This window comes from Notamacropus eugenii, chromosome 3 (assembly GCF_028372415.1).
Source record: "Notamacropus eugenii isolate mMacEug1 chromosome 3, mMacEug1.pri_v2, whole genome shotgun sequence".
In the NCBI taxonomy this organism is placed as follows: domain Eukaryota; kingdom Metazoa; phylum Chordata; class Mammalia; order Diprotodontia; family Macropodidae; genus Notamacropus; species Notamacropus eugenii.
In genome coordinates, this window is record NC_092874.1 from 82,389,004 (window position 1) to 82,410,165 (window position 21,162).

Here is a 21,162-nt window from a genome sequence, read left to right on the forward strand (position 1 = left end):
TCTCTTTCTTCCCCCTTCAGAAAATAAAAAAACCCTGACATTCTGTCTACCTGTTTTATTCACAGTGTTAACAGAGATGTGTTCTATGCTGTCTTATTTTAAAAGTCAGACTCTTGAAGTCAGAAGAGAAAATCATTTGTGACTCTAGGCTTAAAATAGAGGTCCCAGTTAAACAACTGTCATTCTCAAGCACTTGAACCAAAACTTGTACAACACTGGGGAAAAATTCGTCCTTCTGACCATTTGTTCCTCTAGCCCAGACAGCAGAGTTCACTGGCTTCTTTGCTTCCTCATCCTCGTAAAATCCAAATGTTCTGGCAACTTTGGTGGTAAAAGAAAGTGGTGAGACTATGAGGAAAAATGCTATACATCCCCAGACAAAAATGGATGGTGTCTGAAGGCATCCTTTTTTACTTTATTTTTCTAGTTTCTTTTTCTGTTTTCTTTCACAATATGACTATTATGGATATATTTTACATGACTACACATGTATAACCTAAATCAAATTGCTTGCCTTGGGAGGAAAGAGGAGGAAGGCAGAGAATTTGGAACTCAAAGTTTTATTTTTTATTTATTTAGCTTTCATTTAATATTTTCTTTTTCCCCAGTTATATGTAAAAACAATTTTTAACATTTGCTTTTAAAACTGAGTTAAAAGTTTTAAAAGCAAATGTTAAAATTGTTTTTACATGTAACTGGGGGGAAATAAAATACTAAATAAAAAGAAAAGAATTTTTAAGAAGAAAGTGGCAAATGACAAGTCGAAAAACATCTAACTTCCTCATCTTCATTGCTTTTTCAATACTGTCACATTCCATTTTTATAGCTCTCTTGAAATAGTTTCATATTCACTCCTCATCACAAAAGTGCAACATAGGAAAGACAGGTATTGTTATTCTCTTTGACAAATCACAGAAGTAGGATTTGAATCCAGGCCCTCTGACTCCAGAGCCAGGGTTCTTTTCTTTAAATAATATTTTATTTTTTCCCCAATTACACATTGCCAGGGCTCTTCATATTATACCATAAGGACTATATATCTACTCAAATTTTATTGAGAGCCTATTACATTGTACAGCACTGTACCAAAAACCACAAGAGGAAACAAAGAAATATAACACAGGGTACCTGCCTTCATGAATCTTGTAATTTCATTTGACAGGTAGGATTTCCTATTTAATTCTCTCCAATAAAAAATTTAATAAGTATCTACTATGTGCCAGGCACTTGTAGTATGAGACAAAAATTAATTTTCCCTACCATCAAGGAGATTATGTTCTACTGGTGGGACACAACGTATACACAAGAAGGTATCGCTCTTAGAAAAGTGAGGAGGAAGAGAGCACATTAACTGAGGAAATCAAGAAAGGTATCACAGAGGATGTAGTACCATGTCAGGCCTTGAAGATCAATAAGGATTTTAAGAGTTGGAAATGAGGAAGGACCACATTTCAAGCATGAGAAATGTCTTCTATGAATGCTAAGAGGCAGGAGATGAAGTATCAGGATTAAGCAACATCTAGTAATCTTGTTTGACTCATTCAGAAGACATACAACAAGGCTAGAAAATTAGTTGAGTCAGTTTTCAGGGGGAGGGGGAGACACATAAACACTAGTCAAAGGAATTTGTCACTTACTCCATAGACAATGGGGAGTCAGAGGAGATTGTTAAGCAAAGGTGGCACGTGGTCCTATCTACGCCTTAGAGTATTCTGGCATCTGTATAAAGTGTGATAGAATCAATCAGAGGAATAAAAGTTTTATAGCATAATAATGAAGGACCAGTTGAGATTAGACAACAGTAATTTGCTATGGATCCCATTAGTATGGTTGTATGACTTCCTCTATTAGTATTTAGTGACTCTGGAGTACGAATAGAAAAAGTAATGGTGGAGGGTCATCCAGGACTGACAATTTGGAAGGTGTGAATGGTTATAGGACAAGAGAGAAAAGAAGTCAAGGGTGGAGAAAGCATGTGGTTGAACTGGTTGACTCTAGGGTCAAGATTATAAAGAAAGAAAAGTGATGTCATAACAACGATCATAGACTGGGAGAACTAGAGGGTGCAGTCAGAACAAAAGGATCAGTTTAGGGGGAGTATGGCAAAGGGAGAGATAGAGAGAAAGGAGATAGTGATCAAAGAGGGCATTCTCAGTGTTTAAAATCTCAAAGGTGGCATAGTTATGGATAATAGTGGGTTCTGAGGTTTGTCTGCCCCTATGAGGGACAAATAGGGTGAAACTGTAGATTATAGGAATTCGGGAGGTTGGTGACCTGAAAGGTCAGAGTATTTGAGGGAACATTAATGAATATACTGAAGTCTCCAAGTACTGGGACAGAAGTTAGGCTAGAGATAGATAAGCTATGGACCAGATACTAGATATCTTAAGAAAGAAGGACCTGGTGGCAGGTTGATCACAGTAATGACAATGACCTAGACTATATAGATGAACTGAAGGATATCTAAGAAGAGGTTGTTGAAGGATGGTGGTCAACGGAGGGTCTGTAAGTAGTTGTGGTAAATAAGATAGAGGACATGAGAGAAAGAGCAACCCAGTGGCTGGTGAAGAAATGTATTTTAGAAGGAGCAAATTTTCCTGAGTAGAAGAGTAGAATTTCCTGAGTAGAAGAAGATGAAGGTTGTGAAAAAGAAGAGACAGACCAAACAAGATATAGACTAAACTAAAGAGATAATGACTAAATAAGGGTTGTGGGAGAGGGAAGGAAGAGTAGAAGAAAGGAACTGGGGAGTAGTTGGACTGAGCTAGATGGAAATGAGAGTAGAGGAAGAATTCAGAAGGAAGATTTAGTCTCAGGAGATGATCAGTACTGAATCATTGGGATTAAGGAAGTGGAAAGTGTGATCTGGCTTATTATAAATGTGTGTTGTTTGGAGATTCTACCTTGGGGGATCCTGTAATGATGGAGGGTAACCTGGGTAGGGTTTTCCTTCTCTATACAGAGAAGCTTGGGGAAGGGGGTGGCAGGGAGTTCAGGCAAGAGCGTTGGGTTGCATGAACCTGCCCAATAGTTAAATCCCCAGACAGCAGGGAATAAAATATGCTCAGAAGGTAATTTCATCTACCAATCATGCATTAGGCATGGTGTCTGAGACCCTGGACTTCTGGAGTTTCGGTCTGGTGTCTAAGGGTCCAGTAAGAGCAGCATTAAACCTGTTCCTGTCATGTCAAGACCACAAGCACTTACTGAGCACCTATTGTATACCAGGCACTGTGCTAGACCCTGGGCATACAAGAAAGGCCCTGATCTCAAGAAGCTTCCAGTCTAATGGAAGAGACAACATACACACAAACATGTAAGAACACGATCTACACAAAATAAACTGGAGATAATCAAGAGAAGGAAGGCACTAGCAAGGAAGGATCAGGAAAGGCTTCCTATAGAAGGTGATATTTTCACTGGGTTTCCAAAGAAGTCAAGGAATTCTGCAGGCAGAAATGAGTAGGGAGAGAATTCCAGAAATAGAGCCTGTGGGAATGCATGGAGTTGTGAGAGGGGGTGTCTTATGTGAGGAACAGAAGAGGCCAGTGTCAATGGTTTGTAGAATGGGAAGGCAAGAGAAAGTAATAAGAGGGAGGAAGAAGCCAGGTTGTGAAGGGATTTGTAAAACAGATAACTTTCTATTGATCCTAAAGCTAATAGGGAGACACTGGAATTTATTAAATAAGAGACACCTGTGCTTTAGGAAGATCAATCAACAACTGAGTAGAAGAAGAACTGGAGGGAAGAAAGACTTGAGGTTGGTGACCTGAGTCCTAGCTCTAGGCATAGTCTAAGGCCCTGGATGAATGAACGCTAGGCTTTAGCTTGAGATCATAGGCTTTCTGGCTCCACATAGGATCATAGAAAAATGTCAAGAGGTACTCATTCTTTGGGAGTTCAGGAAAGGTAGATGAGACAAGTGGGTCAGCACCTTTGCTTGATGTTCTATGTTTACCAGCTCCAGCTGACTGAAGCCCAACAGTGGACTAATACTAGGCCTTTGCCCAAAGTTCTCAGGCTTTCTGGATCTAGGTATTTTCGTTTTAACATGAATTTTAAGTTTAACAATGATTCAAGAGATATTGCAAGACAGTCCATGAGTAATTGTCAAAAGAATGATGCAGACATTAAGTACTATGAGTTCTTATTCCCCAGAATAAAAGGAAGATTAAGAAACTAAAATGTAGGGTCACTTTGAGTCACGTAATGGTAAGGGGCAGAGTGATGCAGAACAAAGAGTACTACTGGCCTTAGAGTAAGGGGTCAGAGTTGGTTTAAACTTTGCCTCTGACGTGTACTGGCTATGGTCTCTAGGCATGGGTCACTTAACCTTTGAGTGCACCAGTCAAGCCCAAGAGAGATAGATCTTGAATGTGTTTGTTCCAGAACTCTCCTTTCTTTACCATATTTTTAAAAAGGACATTCCTAAATGGACAGATACAAATGAACTTTACCTGGAAGAGGATGTCATTCTAAGAGTCAAAACTAAAGAACAACACATCCTTCCTCAGTCCCTGGAATTAAGAGGACTTGTCATCTAGCTTCAAAAATTCATGATGGAAAAGTCTCTTCATCTTTTACTAACTTAAACTATATGAACTGAAAAAATTATGCATTTTGAAGGAAACTACCATAAAAATTCATAACAAATTCAGAGAACTTTCTTTTACTCTCCATGCAGACGGTAGTGATAAGTGAGTACTATGACAACCTATGAACAAAGAAATGCAAATAAGCATATACTAGAATGTGGTGATATTTGAGGAAGGAAAGAAGAAAGGAATGAAACAGGAAAGGAGGGAGGAAAAAGAAGAAAAGGAAAGAGAAAAAGAAGGATCGAAGCGATTTATTAAGTATCTATCATGTGCCAGGCACTGTGTTAAATGCTTTACAAATATTATTTCATTTGATCTGCACAATATCTCTGGGAGGACTATTAAACTCATTTTACAGATGAGAAAACTGAGGCAGACAGAAGTTAAGTGCCTTGCCTGGGGTCACAGGGTTAATAAGTGTCTGAGGCCAGATTTGAACTCAGATCTTCCTAACTGCAGGCCTAGTGTTCAAAGGACATGTCTAAAAATTACCAAAACAATCAGTTCATTTGCTCCAAAAATCAGTCAATTCAATCAAGCAGAGGGACTTGTCAAACTATTAGGTAGCATATATACAAAATACTAGACTGAATTATTTGCTTTTCAACCAGTAGTTGTGGTACAGGTGTAGTCAGAGAAGAAGCTTTTCTTCTGTGCCAGCTCTTGCCAACCATGAAACAATCGTTCATTACACATTTGATAAGCCGCTTCTCTGCCCTCTTTCAAAGCAATCCCTCCTCTTTATCCAGGCATCACTCATTATATTGAAGAATATATCACCCTTCTAACCATAATCCAGTCAATAACAACATAGTCATAGACATGCTAGTTTCCTGGGATCCCCCAAGCTACTCAAACAGACTTAGTAACAACAAATTCTCCGTGCCTGGGTCATAGTAAGTACTTAATCAACACTTGTAGTTGACTCAAGATGCTCAAGGATCTTGTGGGTCATATAATTGGACACAGTGAATTTCTTCTTGTTGCCAAGAAATATACTCACCATGATCCAAATGGGCTTAATGCTAATGACCTTGTACAGTGCTAATTCAGCTACTAGACACTGAGAAGTCTCTTGTGTGCTACTTTTCCCCTATGATGACAATGTAAACCATAAGTAAATCATATGCTTTGAATACTTTTTCCAGTAATAAGGAAGGTTTACACCAAACCACTCATATCCCTTTGCCTAGTTCCTCTTATAAATAACCCACATATTTGCAGAGCAAATGGTCAACAGTTTTCAGAACTGCATTCTGAAACTTTGATCTTACTAGCCCTATATCATAAGCAAACAAGCCAGCTTTTGTCAAGGGCCTGGTGATGTGTCCAAATATCAAAGGACTCCTGAATGAGCCCTAGAGAAGAAAATGAAGATGAAGAATGGCTTGCAGGCCTTCAGGAATCAGCCCTAGACCTGGCTTTGGGGGATCTAACTCCCATTTCCTCAGTCCTCTTTCTAATATCAATCCTCACTTTTGCCCTAAGAAAGTAAGACACTGAAGGTTCCTGGATAAATGATAATGCAGTTTCCAGGATTTGGATCTATCTTAACAAGCATAGGAATCTTTATATATCCAAGAAGAACCTACCTCTGAGAGGGGAAGCTAGGTGGTGCAGTGGATAGAGCACAAGTGCAGCAGTCAGGAGGACCTGAGTTCAAATCTCACCTCAGACACTTGACACTTGACACCCACTAACTGTGTGACCTTCATCAAGTCACTTAACCCCAACTGCCTCATCCTGGGTCACCTCCAGTCATCCTGATGAATATCCGGTCACTGGATTCAGATGGTTCTGGAGGAGAAGTAAGGCTGGTGACCTGCACAGCCCTCCCTCACTCAAAACAAAGTGCAAGTCATGTCGTTATTTCTCTGATGGCCTGGTCTTCGTTGGCAACGAAGGACGAACACACACACACACACACACACACACTCACACACACACACACACACACACACACTCACACACACACACACACACACACACACACACACACACACACACACACACACCTACCTATCTCCCGAGACAAAGTAATGGGTAGTTACAAGTTTCTTAAGGTAAAAAGGCAATAGTTGAAAGAAACCTCACTGGGAGCTATCCTTGGTGCTTACTTCAGACACTGGTACTGAAGTGTTTCTCTTCTAATAATCTGTCCTTCGGGCCATTGGCCACAACTCAGCCACGTTAACCAATCCCAACTTGTCTTATTTCATGAGTCTTGCCAGCAATCTTTCCTATCTAGACCTTAGCCTGTCCAAGCACACCTTTCACCAACTTCTGATTACATTATGTGGCATCGTGGCCAACAACATGCCTTTCTTGCATCCATGGAATACTGACTGACAGTTTCCCTTAAGACAGGACAACCCACTTCCCATCCAGGAACTTACTAACTAGATCAATTGTGCATTTTTTTAATTTTAAACTTAAATATAAAATGAGAAAAGAAAAAAAACATGACCATGTACGCAGAAGACCATGAGAGGATTCAATATAAACCAATAAATTTCCATTTCAAGAAAACCTGCATAATAAATACTACACATTCTTTTCAAAGCTGTTCAGCTTTTCTTTGTTGGTTTTCTTTTGTTCTCTGCTGTGCACTATTTACTTTATTTTCCTTCCTCCCCCTACCACCCTATAGGTTATGATTAAATATGGATATCTATACATATACATAGATATCTATAAGCATAGAAATATACACTCATACACATATATGTAAGACCATACTATGCTTATTTCCTCCTATCATGTTTCTCTGAAGGCAGATAGCATCTCCTTCATAAGTCCAAGTCTTTCCATATGTTTCAAAATCAACCAGCTCATTATTTCCTACACCACAGCAGTATTCCAACCCAGTTACATCCTGAGATTATTGCATATGAAATGTTTTTTTTCACAATTTTCTGCATTCCTTCTATTCTTGGCTATATGGGTTTCATTAACAAGAAAATTTCTGTTTTAAATAATGGACATTATCCTTTTTAAACTTCAACAATGTTCATACCTGATAGTTTAAGGTCTGATGCTACTGAATCTACTTCCTTTACATCTTTTTTCCCTGGTTTCTTTGAAGTTCCTGACCTTTTGTTCGTCTTAATAAACTTTATTATTATTTTACCTAACTCAGTAAAATAATTTTTAGTTAGTTTTTAGGATAACATTGAATAAATAGATTAGTTAGGTAAAACTGCCATTTTTAAAATTATATTGACTTTATCTACCCATGAATGATAAATATTACTTCAGTTATTTAGATCTGAATCTATCTGTATAAAAACTGTTCATATATGTTCATATAGTTCCTGTGTCTATTTTGGCACATGTGCTCAGGTATTTTATGCTGTCTAGGTATTTTAAATAGTCTACAACAATATTGCTGACACATAATATAGTTTCTCTATTTTCCACTTTTGATTAAATCTATTTTAAATTTAATGTTGTCTGAGATCCTGATTACTACCCTTGCTCTTTTTAACATAAACTCTACTCCTGCTCTTTATTTTATTATGGTGTGTATCTCTCATTTTTATTATGTTTCCTTGAAAGCAACGTATTATTCAATTCAAATTTTTAATCTACTATCCTTTTCTGTCTTATGGGTAAATTTGTCCCATTCACATTCTAAGCTACAATTATTTGTTGTGTATTTTCCTCCTTCCTATTTTTCCTCACTATTGTGCTCACCTATCTACCATATCTATCCTCATTCCTCTTGCTTTACTTGTACCCACTATCTTGTCCTCCTATTCCCTAACCTACCTAACCCCTAAGAGTCCCTCCCTTATCCTCTCCCCACCCCATCCCCTTGCCCTCTTATTTCTTTCTGAATTTAGAAGACTTTTATTTTCTTCTAGATATATATTATTTCCTCTTTAACCCATTCCCAATGAGAATAAAGTTCTAGCACTACCCACTCTCCCCCTACTAGCTTCTTCTGTATCAGTTTTTACTTTTATGCCTACTTGTATGAGATCATTACTCCTTTTTATCTCTCCCTACAGTGTTATTTTTTAGAATCACCCCATCGTACTCAGCTTATCCTATGTCTTTCCTTCAAACTACCCAAATAATAATAGCAATCATGAGAATACTGCTAATATTTTCACATACATGAAGTAAGCAGTTTGACCTTTTTGAATCCCTTATAATTAGTCTTTAGTGTTTACCTTATATTTCTCCTGGATGCTACATGTCAGACTTTCCCTTAAATTCTGGGCAGTTTTTTCACAAAAACCTGAAAGTCTTTAAGTTCACTAAATGTCCATTTTTTTCATCCAGGATTATACTTAACTTTGAGGAATAAGTTACCCTTAGTAACTCCAGTTCTTTTGCTCTATGGATTATAGTATTCCAAGACCTTCAATGTAGTAGCTGCTAGACCTTGTATAATCCTTACTATAACTCCATGATATTTCATGTTTTTCTTATTGCTTCCAATATGTTCTCCTTAATCTGGGAGCTTTGAAACTTGGCTATCATATTCTTGTAAATTTTCCTCCTGAGATCTCTTTCAGGTTGGGATCAGTGGATTTTTTTTCTATTTCTGCTTTGCCTTCTTGTTCTAGAAATTGAGAATAATTTTTCTTGATAATTTCTTCTAATATCGTATCAAGATTCTTTTTTATCATAATTTTCAGGTAGTTCAACTATTCTTATGCTATTTCTCTTTGACCTGTTCTTCAGATCAGCTGTTTAATGAAATGTTTCACTTTCTCTTCTATTGTTTTGATTTTGTTTTGAACAATTATGTATTTATTTCTGGCTACTGGGGAAATTTTTTAGGGCAGAAGATAGAGGGATGGCCTTCGATTCAGGATGACCTGTTAAGTCCCATCACTGACATACTAGCTATCGTTCCTATGCAAGTCATATATTGTGTCAGCACACCAGTTAAGGCTTTAAAATTATAAGTTGTAGAACAGCTGCAGATCTTCCTTACTGGAAACTACCTCCTCAGATGAAATACAAGTATGGAGCAATAACCACAGCAATGACCATATAATGTCATATCCAATAATTATTCTTACAGTGTTGCCAATTCTACCCTAAGGCCTAGTCAAACTTTCTCCCAGTGTGAGCCCATTATGTGCACTGTGTCTTGTGGACACAGATTTAGCAAGTAAGGGTGCCTTCATATTGTCATTATCTTTATCTGATAACAGGCCATTTCCCTAATAGGAAAAGAATAAGGCATGGTGAATATTCATTTCTGAAGATATCAGAGTACCAAGCAGAGTGGCCCATGTTGTCACATCACTGCTCTCAGTAGATTTAAATCTCATTTGAAGTTATGTCAAGATGTTAAACCGATAAGCTAACAACCCCAAATGCCCATTACACGCTGATCCTCATGATTATCACTATTCTTTCAACTTATATTAGAGGCTCACACTTGGAGTGATAGACTGGTCTGGAGCCTATCCCAAAAGGGATCTTGTAATTGTTTTCATTGTTACTTTGAGGCCAAGATTTGTCCTCAGTAAGGAGATTGTGTCTCTCAGCTAAAGAAAGGCAGCTTTTTTCCAAGATCTCTTCTCCACTTATCTGTGGTATTTCTGTGATTGACAAACAGACAAAAACATATTTATTTAGAGATTATCTATATTGAAAACTGGACATGGGATTTTGTCTCTGTCAACACTGCAGTAATATTGGCTGTTTGAACAAAAGGTGAGATATTTTTCCATTCAATTCTAAGTACTAAAAAGTCTCCAGTTTATATGCAGGAAGACATTTGGTTTTATTGATTCTGTTAGCTGAATAAGTTGAAAATCCTATAACTAAGCAAGCAGAAGGTTGATTTTCTCCTTATTTTAAAGGTTATTAAGAAGAGGACAGATATAGAAGTTATTTGTCTTTGGACAATCTTGCACAATCAGAACGATTCAAAAATGGGCCCGTAATTTTTTTTTCCTAAACCCAATACATCAACGACCTGCAGTATAATGATGTCTTTCCTATGAATACTAATTATACTTTGCAAGAAGATTGAATAAAATACTTTGTAATAGATGGGCATGTCATTGTTTCCTTCTTTTACTGATGATGAATTTTAAAACAACTTCAAGTTTCCAAAAAAATCTCATCAATTACTTAAGCATTTACCTTCATTTATACCACAATCCTTTGCTGCAAGCCACAACCTAAGATCATTCTGCCCAACCAGCCCATTGTTAAGTCCTTTTTTTGTAGACAAAGCTATTTCTCACAAACAGGCTCATAAATGCAACAGAGAATGTGTTTGGGATGGGAAAATACAATTAAAATAAGGTATTGAATCATAGACTTCATGACAGATATAGTCATTCCTCTAAAATATACCTCTCTTGTTTCTTCAAAAGAAAGGCACCTATAAGACCAAATGAAGATTGCTTTAGGGATGATGGACTTTCTCCTTGTTTCTTGGCATCCTCTTGGCATTGAAGGGGTGGAAAGGGAGAGGAAAAGAAATGTTATCACATTTCAAAGGGAAAACAAAAAAAAAATCCACAAAACCCCAATCAAATGTGAAAAGTAGACAGGATTCTGTTTTCCAAAGTAACAATTACTAAAATGCCAAAAAAAATGTATCCTAGATTTTGCAGAAATTCATATCCTATCTTGGAAAGCAAGAAAACAGTCATCTTATAGGGAAATCATGGGCTGTAGAAGCACATCCCAGGTATGGGAGTGAATTAATATTGTGAAGAAATGTTGCCATCGAATGCTGAGTCCCTGAAAAATCCATCCCAGGCATTGTGTTTCTCACTGAGATTTCCATTTCTTCAGAAGTTTTCAATCTGAATTTTTTTGTTGCAATTGGAGATCTATTCTAAAAGGGCAGCTGTTTCATTTCTTTGCTGGGGGGTTGGGGGAAGAGAGACAATCTGACTTGTAGAAATGACCACAGTTGTGTTTTTTTTTCAAATGAAGTTATGCAAATCTGATAGACTAAAGTAAATGTTTCATAAAACCAATGACTGCTTAAATTGTGGGACTAAATTGTTTGTATATAAATATTACCTTTTATATTCCATTTGAGTTTTATGTAGATGAACACATTACTTTAATGACCTGCATTTACAGAGTGAGAGCAAGAGAGGCTCTCTCTGAAATCCTCCCCAGCCAGATGGCTGCCTTTTCTTGCATGAGATTAAAAGATGTTTCTCATTCACAGCACTGCTTCTGAGGCAAATTAATATCGCTGGCTAAATTGCTTGTGTTTTTGGAATAAAATTTAAAGAGAACTTTTTAAAGCAATTGGTGTCACAGGTTCTTGGAGCAGATTGCTCTCCAGGTACAGCATGCTGGTTTTAAACATTCAGTAATTAATGGAAAGTATTCTGTGTTAATTGACTGCTTCAGGAAAGGGAAATATAATGACTCCTTATTAATCATGAAAAGAGATGTACAGCATGGAAGCTCCACAATAATTGCACTAACGGTGGAGAAATGTTAATTAATGAAAAGAACAATGATGTAAGAAATTAGCTGCATAATGCTTGCTCCTGATGGAGGTTGAGTTCTGAGCCCATCACTTAGTGTAGCAACCACTGGATAGTGTTGCCTTAAATAGCAAAAGCCTCTAACCTTTCCCCACCCACACGTAGAAGAAAACATCTTAAAAAGTTGCCAGCATTAGAGTTTCTAATATTGGGAGAGAGGGGCAGAATTCACCCTAAACGATATTTACTTGAAAGACAAAGTCACTGTACTATTACACTGATCTGAACTTCTAACATCAAAACTGTGTTCATAGGACAATGAGGTCATTTGTAAGTGTCATCTGAGTTCAACACAACAGAACATTCCAGCTTGGGGATGGAGGTGGGGGAAGAGAGAAGCAGAAACAGAGGCAAATTATTTCTCCTTGGACTAGCCTGAGTCCTGGAATTTCCTGGCACAGGCTTTACTTTTTTAAAATAACTCTTGATTTCTCTTTGTTTTTATCTAATTTTACATCCTTTGGAAAATTTAGAACTTACCTTCAGTATTACCAGTAACTATGTTTTCTATAGAAGAAGGAACAAGGTTTACTAAAATGCAGGTTAACCATTGTAACTTCTTCCAATAACAGCTAGAAAGGTCTCAAAATCATTAGTAGCCACAAGGCCAAAGCCTGTCATGACCACTCCAGTGTGTCTCTGCAGCAGCCACCAAGCGAGACGTTTCCATCAGCATGTTGGGAAATGTGTCACCTAGGCAATCAGAGACTGGAAAAAAAATCAGCAGCAGCATTCTGCAAAACAAACTGGGACAAAACATGACTGGGTTGCTTCTTCCACTAAATTCTTCTTGCACTGACTGATGGGGTTGCTTTTGACTTTTTCTTCTTTCCTCTCCCCAGATGGAACATTCTTGGGTTGCAAGGAGCTCTCCTCAGTCACTTCATCGAGCCTATCTACTTACACAGCATTGTGGTGGGGAGCCTGCATCACACTGGTCACCTTTCCAGGGTAATGAGTCACAGAATAGAAGACATTGGTCAGCTGCCAACTTCATACAGGCACAACCGGCCACTCCTCAGTGGTAAGAAAGCACCTAACTTGAGGGTCAAAGGATTTCTTTTCCTGTCCATAATTGTATTGGATACTGGTTGCATTTTCATTTCTCAGGTCAAAATAGAGTGGCTTTGGGTGACAGAATGTTTTAGGGTTTGGTAAGCAGTGTACAGACTATTTCACTGCTCAAATAAATTGTAAAAAATTGACAACAGAACCAAATTAATGAGCTTGATCACTGATATGAAGAGGAACTGTCCAACCAATACATCAATACATGGTTTTAAACGGGGTGTCTTAAGTCTCCGTATATCCTTTTTCAAGTAGCCAGTACAACTCAAGGGGCACTAACAGTTATCTGCAAGCTTGTGTCCCACAGTGACCATCTTCCCTCTTCTGGCATAATTCTAAGACAAACACTAGGTAGCATTCTCCCAAGAGCTCTCAGGCGTGGTCTCAGTCACAAGGAGAATGTTAAAGAATCACATACTACTTGTGAGGTTCTATACTGAAGCACACCACAGGAAAGTCTCACTGGAATAAACCAAAGAATATCCACTTTCGGTAATGAAAGTAGGCATGGTCAGAAGATGGAGTAAGTGTTGGGACCACTCTTGTAGTGACGTGTTAACAGATCTAGAGCTCAGACGATGGATTTACAGTACTTCAATAGACCTGTAATCAAGATTTTTCTAGCTTAATGGGATCTGTGGCATGCAACAAGAAAAGCCTTGAAGAAGCCAGGGTCATCCTCTTGCTATGATGAGAAGGCATCAAAAGCCTTGTCTGGAAGCTCTCTTTCCAAAGCTGATAATATTTTGCCTTCATTCAGTTTCTTCTGCTTATGGTTTTTAGAATTGAAAATCCATGTGTATTAGGTAACACACACAGTGTACTGAAGTAGCTAATTGTCTTTAAAAAGGGTTGAAGCATTCCAGGTTCCAAGCGATTTGAAATATGGAGCCAAAGCTAAAATCATGCCACTTATATAACCTCTCTACTACCTAGGTCATGTGCATATATAATATGTTATCTAATGTTAAAATATTATGTATGTATATAATATGTGTATATTATATGTGTATGTAATAGGCATACATTATATGACATGCATACATTACATATATATGTTATATGAGATAATATATATTTTATATATATTATATAAAATAATATGTATATATCACACAACATGTATACCTTATATAACATAATATATATATATCCTATACACTATATTATATAATATGCATGTATTGTTATATAATATACATAAATAATCTGGTTAGTGGAGAGATTGGTGAAAATCTTCTAATGAAATGTAGTTAGTAGAAACATTCTCATTGAAATGTCTTATTTGGGGAGATAATTAATTCCAGGTGCTCATTCTCTTCTCATCAGAGGCACCATTTATAATAATTTTTAAAAAGAACTCTAGCAGATATCCAATACTATTCATCCAAGAATTTCAAACCCCCATTCAAAGTAAGTCATGAGTGGAAAATAATATGAAGGGATGGGAGAGGATGTCAGTGTAAGTATCCATGATATCATCTTTAAGGTAAGATTGATTTTTACACAATCCATCATGAAAATATTTTTATATGGACAGTTGTTTTGCACTGAGTAGACAAAATATTTGTGAGAGTAAATTGTTAAATATTTATCTCCCTTTTGGTGTCACATAAACAAGGTAATAGAAAGAATATGGGAGAGAGATCAAGTTGAGCTAGGTCCTAATCAAAGATTTGCATCTGACCAGGTATGTGACCTTGGGCAAGTTACCCAACTTTATTTAATTTCCTCCTTTAAAAAATGGAAATAATAAATACCTGTCCAATTGCATGTATGAGAAAGTGATGTGGAAATTTAAAAGCAAGATATCAATGGAAAGTGCTATTATGATTCTAACCCATAATGTATTAGCCTTATCATTCTAAGTGTGACTATTAATCAAGAATGATGTCATTTTCAAGTTGGAGTAACTCCAAGCAGTTGTGCTTTTAAAAAACCCAAATACAAAGAAAATAATACTTAAATCTTAAAACTAGGTAATTCAGGGAGGCCCACTCAATGACTTATCCAAGGTGCCACTTCGAATTTAAACCCACATCCTCTGATTAAAGATCCTGACCTCTTTATATGATCTTGAACATCCACTTCAAGAAGTTCATAAACAGCATTTAGTTAGTTTTCCATTGGGATTCCCTTTGACTCCATGGGACTGAAATGTTTAAGCTACCTCAATGTCAAAGGCATCATTTCAGACATTTAACAGACTCCCTAAGTGGATGAGACTCTAGAAAGGGCTTGTTTTCAGGTATTTGCAGGTCATGGCCAGTTCTTGATTTTCTCTTAATGAAAAAGTTGCTATCTTCCAAGCAGAGTTCCTCTCAATCCTATATTCGTTTATCTTAATTAATAAATGACTAGTGAACAAGGAAATTTTGACCACTGTTATCTGAAAAGAATACTACCTAATGTAGAACCTTTGCAAAACACTATTTATATCTCATTTAATCTTCACAACAATCCAGTGATTGAAAGGCTTTATTTTCCCCATTTTACAAGTGACAAAAACAAGGCTAAGAAAGGTTAAGTTCCAAGTACCTCAGCTTAGGAAGCCACTGAGAGGGGATTTGAATTCAGGTCTCCCTGACTCAAAAGTCCAGAGCTTTTATCTATTACACATACTGAACTGCCTCCCCCTAAACTGTTTCTGATACACTTAGTCCTTCATAGCAATGCAAGAACCTAAAACATTCCCAAAATACTCAAGGCAAAATGCCATCCACATGCAGAGTAAGAACTATGGAATCAGAATGCAGAATGAACCAGACTATTTTCTCTTTTTTTATGTTTTGTTTTGGTTTTGTTCATGGTTTCTCCCATTCATTTTAATTCTTCTATGCAACATGACTAATGTGAAAATGTGTTCAATAAGAATGTATGTGTAGAAACCATATAAGATTGCACGCTGTCTTGGGGAGGGATGGGGGAGGGAGGGGCAGAAAATTTAAAACTTATGGAAGTGATTATTGAAAACTAAACAAATTAATTAAATTTTAAAAAAGGAATTCTCAGAGTGACCTTTAGAATTATATTTAAAGATGAATGAAGGATCAATCAAACCTCATCACAGCTTGCTAACAACATGGAATGGGAAAAAATGTTAAAGAGACAAAAAAAGGCAAAAAGAAAAATCCACCTTACATGAAAGAGAGGGAATGAGGGAAGAGCAAAAGAGACAGTGACAGAGAAAAAGAAAATGTATTGAGCACTTACTACACGCCAGGCCTCACTTACTAAGCCCTGGAAGGAAGTACAAATACAAGCAGGCGAAATGGTCCTTGTCCTCAGAGAGCTCATGTGTTCTCTCTCTCTCTCTGTCTCTCTCTCCACATACACACACACACATACACACACACACACACACACACACACACACACACACATATATATCACAATAATATTCCACTATATTCATATACCATAACTTGTTCGGCCATTCCCCAATTGATGGACATCCCCTCAATTTCCAATTCTTTGCCACTACAGAGTGGCTATAAATATTTTTGTACATGTGGGTCCTTTTCCCATTTTTATGATCTCTTTGAAATACAGACCTAGAAGTGGTATTGCTGGACTAAAGGGTATGTACAGTTTTATAACAGTTTGGGCATAGTTCCAAATTGCTCTCCAGAATGGTTGAACCAGTTCATTCCCCACCTGATAAATGGTCAAAGGATATGAATAGGCAGTTTTCAGAGGAAGAAATTAAAGCTGTCTGTAGTCATATGAAAAAAGCATTTGCGTTCCAATTTTCTCACATCTTCTCCAATATTTGTCATTTTCCTGTTTTATCATGTTAGCCAATCTGATAGGTGTGATGTGATACCTCAAAGTCATTTTGATCTGCATTTCACTAATCAATAGTGATTTAGAACATTTTTTTCATGACTACAGAAAGGTCACATGAGTCAATAGTGTGATGCAGTAAACATAAAGCTAATGAAATCTTGGGCTGACTTAGGAGAGACAGAGCTTCCAGAAACACGAAGGTGATAATCCCACTGTATTCTGCCCTTCTCAGACTTCATCTGGAATATCATGTTTAGTTCTGAGTTCATGGCATCAGAGTTTTGGTTTATTTTGGAGAAAAGAAGGCTGGAGGTGGGGAGGAGAGCATAAGATAGAAGTACCCAATTATTTGACAGGCTGTCATATGGAGAGGAACTAAATCTATTTTAGTTAACTTCATGGAGTAGAACCAGGTACACTGAGTGGGGGGTGACAAAAAAGGCGATTTGGACTTGATGTCAGGAAAAATTCTCTGACAATTAGAGTTGTCTAAAAGTAGACATGGGGAAGAAAATGGTAAACCACTCTAGTATCTTTGCTAAGAAAATCCTAATGGGGCTACAAAGAGTCAGATCAGATTGAAAACAACTGAAGGGCAAAAAGCAGACTGGCTAGCCTCTGGAAATGGTAGATTCCCCTTCCTTGGAGGCCTCCAGTCAGAGGCTGAGGAGAGATTCTTACACATTTGAGTCAGACTAGAATAAATTCAGGGCCTCAAACTTTTTCCACTCACAGTCCTTTCAACTCTTCTTAAACTGTGGGGTCAAGACCCCATATGGAGACTAGATTACTACTGATGTCCCTTCAAACGCTCCAGTTCCATGTTTCTGTGGATGTTCCTTTCCCCACTACTTTGACTTTGCCTATATTGTCCCCTTTGCCTCAGATATGCTCCCACCTCACCTTGAACTCTTGAAGACTCAGTTCAAGAATCCCCATTTCCCTCTAAGACTCTAATCAAGCACTACCTTCCACACAAGTCCTTTCTTTATCTCTCTACCATTAGCACCTCCAAAAACATGCTTTCTAATCACCTTATATATAATGTATATAATATATAACATTATAGTCATTCATTTATATATACGCTTGTTGTCTCCCTGACAAAATGTAAGTTCCTGGAAGGAAGGTGTTTTGTTTTTGTCCTGAGATCCCCAGGTAACCAAGTATAGTGCCAGACAAATAGTTTGGCAATGAGTGAATTATTGCTGAATTCTTTAATTCATGCCTAGTTCTGCCTTCTGGGGAAATTGGCCATGCAGTAATGCCCTTAGAGTACTAACAAACTCTAACCCTAAATTATTTAGCCGAAGAATAGCCATACCCTATTCCAAAATAAGACCTTTGCCTACGCTCGTGTTGAAACATTTTTGTTTCTTACATACCATTGCAGAGTCAAGGAGATGGGAAGAGGTGCCAGAGATCACAGGCTCAGTCCTTCTGTGACCCTCTCTAAGCTTTTCAAATGTCATTTAAATTGTCCATACTTTTATGCATCTTACATTTTGAACTCTGGTATAATGAGAAACAGCTAATTTCCACCAACTTTTAAAAACAATTCTCTTCTGCCAAAGCCCTTCTGCTCCATATCTTTTGAAATTATGATGAGCCACATGGGAGCAGAGAATCACGTTACTAACAGGCTGGAAAATGAAAAATGCATTTCTCTCCTGCTACTACTTAACAGAACACTACTGCAAGCTTGTGCCTCGTTGGGATGCAGAGGGTAAGGAGACAGAGTCATTTATCATTTTGTACAAGTTCCCCTTTCCTGGAACCAAGAGAATCCCCAACACTTCAGTGAAGGACTGCACTCGTATTAGATGCCCAAACACCTAGCATCAGTAACATTTCTGTTCTCATTGATGTGAGTTTTGTAAACACTCACAGGCTCATTGTTGATAGAAGGTATAATAATAATATAATCATCCTAGTGGCTTGCATATCTCTTCTCTAAAAAGCCCTACACTCCTCCCTAATTAGATCAGAAGGCACTGACTTTATCCACTGGCATTTGTTAAGTCCCTACTATGTGCTGAACACAGTATGAAGCATGTGGGATACAAGGAAAGGCAGTGGTGATGATGACGATGATGCTCTAAGAGTAGTAGTTGTAGAGCCAAGAAATCTGGGCTCACATACTGTGTCAGGGATTTACTAGATGGTAATAACGATTATCAGTCAACAAGCATTTATTCAACTCCTACTATGCTGGGCACCATAAATGTAAAGACAAGGACACGGGAGGAGAAAGGGAGGGAGAAAGAGAGGGAGGAAGGGAGGAAGGAATTCCCTCCCCTGATGGCACTTATGTTCTATCAGAGTAGATAATGCATGCATATAAGTAGATATAGAATAGACACACCAAAAAGTATATGTGTATGTATGTGTATATGAGTTTGTGGAGGGGGAGGGCAGAGACAGAGAGAGAGAAAAGGAGTTAAGGAGGGAGGGCACTAATCCTGAAGGAAATCCTGAAAGAAAGGCTTTCTGGAGCTTCTATGAGGTGTCAATGAGAAGAGAATGCTTTTCAGGCATAGGAGAATGGCCATCGCAAAGGCATGGAAACAAGAGATAATCTATATACAGAAGAACAGGGAAGAGTCCAATTTGGCTAAACCATGGAGTGTAGGCAGAAGCCGAATGTATAATGTGGCTCAATTCCTAAATCGGGTCCAGGATTCTATAGGCTAGGTGGTGCATCAGATACACTCATCCTGGAATCAGAAATTCATGAATTCAAATATGGCCTCAGACACTTACCAGCTGTGTGACCCTGGCCAAGTCACTTAACCCTGTTTGTCTCAGTTTCCTCATCTGTAAAATAAGCTAGAGAAGAGCTCCAGTATCTTTTGTCAAGAAAACCTCAAATGGGGTTACAAAGAATCAGACATGACTGAAAAACAGCTGAAAGACCACAAACGTTCTAGAGGCAAAAGGGAGCCACTAGAGTTCGCTGAAAAATTTACGTAGTCAAATCTAAACAAGGAAAATCTCTTTGGCAGCTGTGTGGAGGAAGGACTGGAGTGGAGAAAGACTTGAGTCAGGTAGATAAAGGAAGAGGTCATATTTCCAGGGAGAGATAATGAGGTAATCATTCAATCAACATTTATTAAGCACCTGCTATGTGCCAGGCAGTGAGCTGGGGGTCCAAAAAAAAAAAAAAAAGAGGCAAAAGACAATCTCTGCCCTCAAGGAACTCACAGTCTAATGGGAGAGACGGCATGTAAATATATATCAAGCAAGCTATAAGCAAGATCACTATGACATAATTAACAGAGGGAAAGCACTGGAATTAAGAAGGGTTGGGGGAAGGTAAGATTTTAGTTGGAACCTAATGGAAACCAAGGAGATCAATGGTAAGAATGGATCGAGGAAAGCATTCCAGGGGTGGTGGACAGTCAGAGAGAGTTCGAAGATCTGTGTTTGTAGAACCACCAGAAAGTCAGTATCACTAGATCAAAGACCACCTATCAGGACCAAGGTGTAAGAATGGGGGGTGGGGGCTAGGTTATAAAAGATTTTGAATGACAGAGGATTTTGTACTTTATTCTGGAGGCAATAGGGAGCCATTAGAGTTTATAGAGGAAGAGAGTGACATGGTCAGACCTGAGCTTCAGTAGCTGAATGGAGAACAGATTGGAGTCTGGAGAGACCCGAGGCAGGCAGACCTGCCAGCAAACACTCCCCTGCTGGGGAAGTGATAATATTTGTGTTAACTGCCTCATGGGATTATTGTAAAGAAAGCACTATATAAATAAGTTAGCAGGAGCAGCAACTATATAAGTGGGTAGAAGTCAACCATAATGTTTGTGTGAACCTTTTTAATTGTTATATTATTAACTGATCATTTTGATGACGAGAACAACTGAAGAGACCGTGATAATGTCCTTATAAATAACATTCCTAAATGGATAAATCCATCTATACCATTACATCCATATCCATCGCTGATGGGAGGAATTTTTGTTTTATTTTGGATTTTTTGGGCAGTAATCAGGGTTAAGTGACTTGTCTGGGGTCACACAGCTAGCCAAGTGTCTGAGGCTAGATTTGAACTCAGGTCCTTCTGAGTTTAGTGTTGGTGTTCTATCCACTACGTCACCTAGCTGTCACCTAGGAGAGAGGCGAGGATGATTTCTCAACTAAGATACCAACCCAATAGAGTTTTCATGTCTGGAAACATACTAGCTTGTTGATTGGCAGACAAT

At 38.0% G+C, this 21,162-nt stretch overlaps 1 protein-coding gene across 2 annotated transcripts in view; it reads left to right on the plus strand.

The window, feature by feature from the left end:
* Positions 1-21,162, plus strand: part of ADARB2 (adenosine deaminase RNA specific B2 (inactive)) — a 652,784-nt gene that overhangs the window by 617,271 nt on the left and 14,351 nt on the right. For both annotated transcript variants that reach the window (XM_072652049.1, XM_072652050.1), the window contains one exon: positions 12,937-13,118. In XM_072652049.1, coding sequence (XP_072508150.1) covers positions 12,937-13,118 — 182 coding nt within the window. The remainder of the gene's footprint in view (positions 1-12,936; positions 13,119-21,162) is intronic.